General features: G+C 52.6%; 1 protein-coding gene across 1 annotated transcript; it reads left to right on the top strand.

The window, feature by feature from the left end:
* Positions 1-556: 556 nt before the first annotated feature.
* Positions 557-5557, top strand: LOC148118682 (odorant-binding protein 2a-like). The gene is made up of 6 exons (XM_087899951.1): positions 557-683; positions 1205-1338; positions 1575-1645; positions 2101-2211; positions 2765-2938; positions 5520-5557. Exons 1-6 carry the CDS (start codon positions 597-599, stop codon positions 5555-5557), a joined length of 615 nt encoding a protein of 204 aa, XP_087756077.1. The 5' UTR covers positions 557-596.
* The last annotated feature ends 241 nt before the right edge of the window (positions 5558-5798 follow it).

The raw sequence follows: 5798 nt of genomic DNA, 5'->3' as shown, positions 1-5798 counted from the left end.
CCCTAATGATATTCAAACTGACAAGAGTCAGGAGTCTGTGTCTCCACTTACAGGAAGGTCCAGCTGGGGACAATGAAGTGGGCTCCATCCCGGGCAGTGACCAAGTCATCTGGGGACTAGCAACAGTCTTTGGTGGTGTAGCTCAGCCCCATTATCAGCAGCAGGAGATTAGAATCCAGATCTCAGTGGACACAGCTCAGGGCAGCCATGGAAGATGGAGGACAGGGCTGTGAAGGGAAGTCCGGCCCTCCTTCCCTCCCTGCCCAATGAGTAGCCTCCCTGCCCCTGACTCACTCGTCTTCCCAGGGTCCTTTGTGAGCACAAGTCTTGGTGGCGCAGACATTGCAGGGCATTGTGTGTCTTTCTTCATCTGTTGGTGACATTGAGTTCATTGTCATCAGATCCCAACAACAACAACCTTCCACCTCCATGATGGATGTGGATTTGGCCATGAGAGAAGGACGGGAGGGACGTGGTCAGTGCCAAGTGGGCACACATCCCTGGGCATGGGGGATATAAAGGGCACCGTGTGAGCAGCCAGAGCAGACCTTCCCCAGGTGACCTGCCTTGTGTGAGAGCCCAGCTAGCGACTGAAGATGAAGAGCCTGTTCCTGACCTTCATGCTTCTGGGGCTGGTGGCTGTCCTGAAGGCCCAGGAAGCTCCATCATATGACCAGGAGGATGTGAGGAGGGGAACGTCAGTGGGGAGGGGTGGGATAAAGCCCTGGCCTTCTGCTTGGTGCTGGTAGATTTGAGATGAGGTACAGCATGTTTCCTTGAAGGCTGAATTTGACCTTGCACTGAGCAGTCAGAACTGGGCTTCCACTATTCTAACACAAGATGGGTATCCTCCTGAAGATACAGGTTTAAAATAGAAAGCAGATTTTGGTGTGGGGTCCTTGTTCACATCATACCCAGAGTTAGAAGGCCTCATAGACAAGGGCACTCAGCCCATGCTGAGGTGTAGGAATTAAGACTTTAGATACCTGGATGGGGAGCACACACTTTCTATCATCATGGGGTTGGGTAGCCTGAAGCTCTGGTATCTGTTTTCTGACCAAAGGTCCTTGGACATACAGGGTTAGCCCTTCTCAGTGGCTGCAGCCTGGGCTCTGAGAGTCTATTCAGGTGCTAGCCCATATGCTGGAGGCTGGGATAGGAAGAGGGCCACGATTGGGCATGTTCAAAGCTTTGTCTCCTGCAGTACTCTGGGACCTGGTATCCAAAGGCCATGATACACAACGGCAGCATACCCAGTCACAAGATACCCTCGAAGGTTTTCCCTGTGAAGGTAACAGCCCTGGAAGGAGGAGACATGGAGTCTGAAGTTATATTCTGGTACGTGTCCCCAAATGTGGGCTTCTGTAGTTGTTAGTCTCTCCCTTGCTGTCCTGGCTATGTGCTGAGTTTGGAAACTAAAGGATTCCTGCCTTTGAGGGGACACAGTCCCAAGCAGTTCCCTAAAGCAGGAACATGGAATTTAGGAGATCCCCTGACCAGGGCTGATTCACCAAAAGAGCTGAGAGGCTCCGCTCTGCTGCAGGAGCAGCCTGACTGTGGCCTTGTGTTTACAGGAAGAACGGTCAGTGCCATGACGTTAAAATCCTGCTGAAGAAAACTGATGAGCCTGGCAGATACACCTCCTGTGAGTCCCTGTGTCCTAGGGTGTCCTGCAGTAACAGCTCAGGATAGATGGGTTCTTTCTGGTCCAGCTTGTAGGACTGACCACCCACTCACTTTCCACGCACCAGATATAGAGGTCGTTGTGTAGTCAGCCCTAGAAACTGACTGGCTCTTGGGCCCCTGCCTGGATCTCAGCTCTTGACCCATGAGAAAACAATGCTAAAGAGCCGAAAGCCAGGCAGGGAGATGGATGCTCAGGCCTGGGTCCTACCTCAGCAACCTTCTCTGAACATCTTAGTTGGGCTTGACATCTTCCAAGAAATGGCTCCTGTCTAAGCATGGACACGATAGAAAGGCCAGGGCTACACTAGTCAGGTCTCTGGAATGACCACCGAAGAGTTCCAAGGTGTTCCCTCACATGGTCTGCAATGGTGCCTCAAGGATAAGACACTGAGATCTATTTCTCTTAACCTGCAGTTTACGATAAGAGGACCATCTATATTAAAGAGCTGCCAGTGAAGGACCACTACATCATCTACTGTGAAGGCCGTCTCCCTGGGACGTTGTTTGGCGTGGGAAAGCTCATCGGTGAGGAGCCACGTGGGCCCCAAGTCCTGTGTCTGGTCTCTGCTTCCAGCAGACATGCCTGGCACTGGGGACTGGGAAGCCTCTTAGTGCTGTGCCCAGGGTACTGCCCAGGAAATGTGTGAGATCCAAAGAAAAAAGTGACTAAAACTGGGTGGACCTGGGCCTTTTGTGGCCTTTGGAGACCTGAGCTCTCAGGAACAGTCTCCACCCCTGGAGCCAGCAAATGCCACTTCCAGGGATCTCAGTCAAGGGTCAGGTCATAGGGAATGTCTTCACAGAGATCTTTATGGTAGGTAGGGATCCTCGAGTGTCAGGGGACAGCCTCATGCCCCTGAGATTCAGGGCTCTTACCGGTCTGTGGAGTGACCTGTAAGTCTGCAGAGGTTCTCCCTAGGGCCAGAGGGTCTCTCAGTGTCTGGGTGTCCACACCAGTCCGTTGTTAACAGCCAGGGTCCTCTCTCAACCTTTGTGCTGGTTAATGCTCCCTTCACTATGTCTCTGGCTCTCTGCAGAGCTGAGCCCCACCCCTTAAGCCTGCCCCACCTCCCAACAGGGAGAAACCCTGAGGAAAACCCAGAGGCCATGGAAGAATTTAAGAAATTTGTACTGAGTAAGGGACTCAAAGTGGAAAACATCCTTGTACGAGAGATACATGGTGAGAACAGGGCTGTCCTTGTCTCTCCTGAGTCCCCTATGTCACTGGAACCTGTCTGTGCCCCCAAACCATGTCTGTCTCTGTGCTTCTGTGTCCTCTCTGTGCCTGGTCTCATTGTCCCTTATGTGTTGTTTCCTGTCTGTCCGTGTCCCCTGTGTCTCTGTGGTATCTCAGTCACTTCCTCAGGGTCACAATGTCACATTCTGTGCCTCTGTCCCTCGGGGTCCCCATGGACTTCCAAGTCTCCTGTTCTTCTGTCCACTCTCTCCCTTGCTCTCTCTGTATCCCTGGTTTCTGCACTGTACATTCAAGGTCCTGTCACCTCTCCCAGGGTTGCCAGGCCCTGCTCAGGTCTTGGCTGCGGGAGGGTCTGAGTTCAGGTGTGATGGGGTCCTCTACAGGGCCTTTCTCACCCCTGTGTTTCTTTTGGTTTCTACAGAGCACTGTGTGCCTGAAAGCGACTAGGGTAAGTCTCCCCACCCCGACCCACCTGTAGGAATGTGGAAAAGCCTAGAATGTGGGACTCAGGATGCCCTGGTCCTCATCCCATCCCCACAGACAGATGTTGTCACCAGGGAGGTGACCCTGAGTGTCATTTCCAGGACAGCTAGGAAGTCCTTCCTTTTTGTCATGATCTCTCCTAGTCCCTGGTCTCTACCTTGCCCTGTTCTTCCCATTTTCTCCAGGTAGGCAACGAGTTGCCTGCTCATGGGAGTGGTGTGGGATCTCTTCAGAGGGTTCCAGCCCTAGAAGGGACAACACAGAAATGTGGGGAAAAAAGATCTCTGACCCATATGTTCCCTGGGGATTCCTTGTCCATGACTCCCCTGACTGCTGCTCCTGCAGAATGGGGGACTTATCTCTCTTCTCTCTGTCACAGCAGCTACCCAGGTGTGCACCTGCTGAGCAAGCCTTGCTGCCCAAACCTGACTGGGACATCCCTGTACCACACCTCTCCTGGACTAAACTCCCCACTCCCCCTCCTTCACACCTTGTCCTCCCCTTCCCCACCTGACACCAAATAAAGCCCTTTAGCAGTCCTCTGGCTCAGCCTGTCTGTGAATGGGCCTTGTGTGGGCTTGAGGAGCCCTGCTGACAGCAGAGAGGTGGGAAAATGTACAGCAACATTGATGGGCTGGTGCCCAAGGAGCATGGCATCTGACTTTCATGGAGAGCCATGTGAGGTCCAAGAGCCCCATCTGGTGAGCACTGGCTGTCAGGCTGGACTCTGTCAGGAGAGTCTGAGAAACTCCTGGGGAAGCAGGACTGTGAGGGGTCATTAGGGCTTTGGGCAGTGTGACTGTCACCGCTGGGCTTCTAGTCCAGGAGGACGTGGGGGGCTGACGGGAAGATCCCTCCCTGAGAAGCCTAACTCATTGACAGGGTGGAGCTAGGGTGGGTAGCTCCTCCATCATGTCCCCTCAGAAAACACAGAAGCTGTCAGAGCCTCCCCCAGCCTAGTTCCCCACCCTAGGTCTCCCCCACTGTTTTTCTAAGGACCAGGGTGTAGGGTTTCACTGTTCAATGGGAACATGGTGGCCACAATGTAGGAGAATATGCCCTGATCAAAAGGTAATCAAGACAGCCTCAAAGTGCAAACCCCATGGTGCTGGCTGTCCAGCATGCCACCTCTGCTGAGGGCTGCTGGAACCCAGGCTGGTACCCCTCAACTCAGTGACCCTCTTGTCTACCTCCGGCCTGATTGGCTGTTCTCTCTGCATTCCTCTCCTTTTGGATCTAGCTCTTGCTGGGAGCTCTTGGGTGTTCCTAAGGAGGGGCAGTTCTGTAGGTGGAGGTGGGGCTTGAGGCATCCAGGACACTTTGGTGGGCTGTGACAGGCCAGGCTGGATCCCACAAACCAGTCTCTCTTTTTGATTGAGCCCGGTACTGTGCATGGATTTAACTCAGGGTTGCAGAATAACCCCAAATTCAAAAATTGGATGCTGTTGTTTTTTGTAATCAGTACTTCAGGAAGACTTCTAATTGAATTCAAAATCTGCAGAGACTGCAATCTGACACCACATCCCATTACATAGCACAGCTCCCTGGGCCCTGCCACAGTCAGGACTGGGACTGAGCTGTGACCCTGGGCACTGGGTGTGAAAGCTCAGGGCTTTGACTGTGCCCTGGAGCAATGAGCAGAATCCCAGCAGGACACAAAGTGGAGAGGCCTCCTCTCCTGCCAGCTGTCCTGCACTGAGCCTTTGCTGACTTTCTGGGCTTCATTATTGCTGGAAGGGAAGCACCAGGGACTCCATTTGGGCAGGGTCCATTTCCTTTCTTTGAACTTGGAACCCATTTTCCTTAAATACATACTGACCAACCATCTTATGGTTTGCTGTGCTTTGTTGGCCCCTCATGACCTGGAGGGAGCTTTTTCAGGTGGTCTGACCACATGTTAGGGGCTGGGCAGATAGCAAGATAGAGCCAAGGAACTTTAAAAATGTAATGGTTACACCACTATGTTTATGCAGAAATGCACAAGTTACGGCCTAGGTGTGGCGGTCATGGGACAACTTTATGGACACAGAGCTCTTTCCAGTTTTACCTGGATTTTGGGATTGAGTCAAGTGGTCAGGGTGGGTGCATCTAGTGTGCTTCTCACTCAGGGAGCCACCCTGTTGGTAACAATGGCGCTTTCTCTTCCCTATAGTGGAGCAACTAGAGACCCCCAAGGACGGGATCTTCTAGTGCGTTAATTTTCTGTGCTCTGCTAAAATACTCTGGCATCCGACTTAAGGAAGGAGGGAGTTTGGCTCACAGTTTCAGACCACAGTCTGTCAAGAAACCAAGGTGGCAGCAGCTAGATGGAACTGGTCACCTCAAATCCACAGTCAAGCAGCACAGACTGGGCCAACCAGAAGCCTCAGGGTAAACCAGCTTGTCACCAAGCCTGACCTTGAGTTCAGTTCTCAAGTCTCACTGAAGGAAG

The sequence above is a fragment of the Myodes glareolus genome, chromosome 21 (assembly GCF_982192425.1).
Source record: "Myodes glareolus chromosome 21, mMyoGla1.1, whole genome shotgun sequence".
NCBI lineage: Eukaryota > Metazoa > Chordata > Mammalia > Rodentia > Cricetidae > Myodes > Myodes glareolus.
Note: the sequence above shows the minus strand (reverse complement) of the source record. Positions and strands in the feature narration are given on the sequence as shown.

Excerpts from the sequence above, each read along its gene's own strand:
- LOC148118682 (XM_087899951.1), top strand. The coding sequence starts at position 597 with ATGAAGAGCCTGTTCCTGACCTTCATGCTTCTGGGGCTGGTGGCTGTC. Across the intron at positions 1,646-2,100 it reads GCCTGGCAGATACACCTCCT|TTTACGATAAGAGGACCATC; the intron begins GTGAGTCCCTGT and ends CTTAACCTGCAG. Across the intron at positions 2,212-2,764 it reads TGGCGTGGGAAAGCTCATCG|GGAGAAACCCTGAGGAAAAC; the intron begins GTGAGGAGCCAC and ends ACCTCCCAACAG.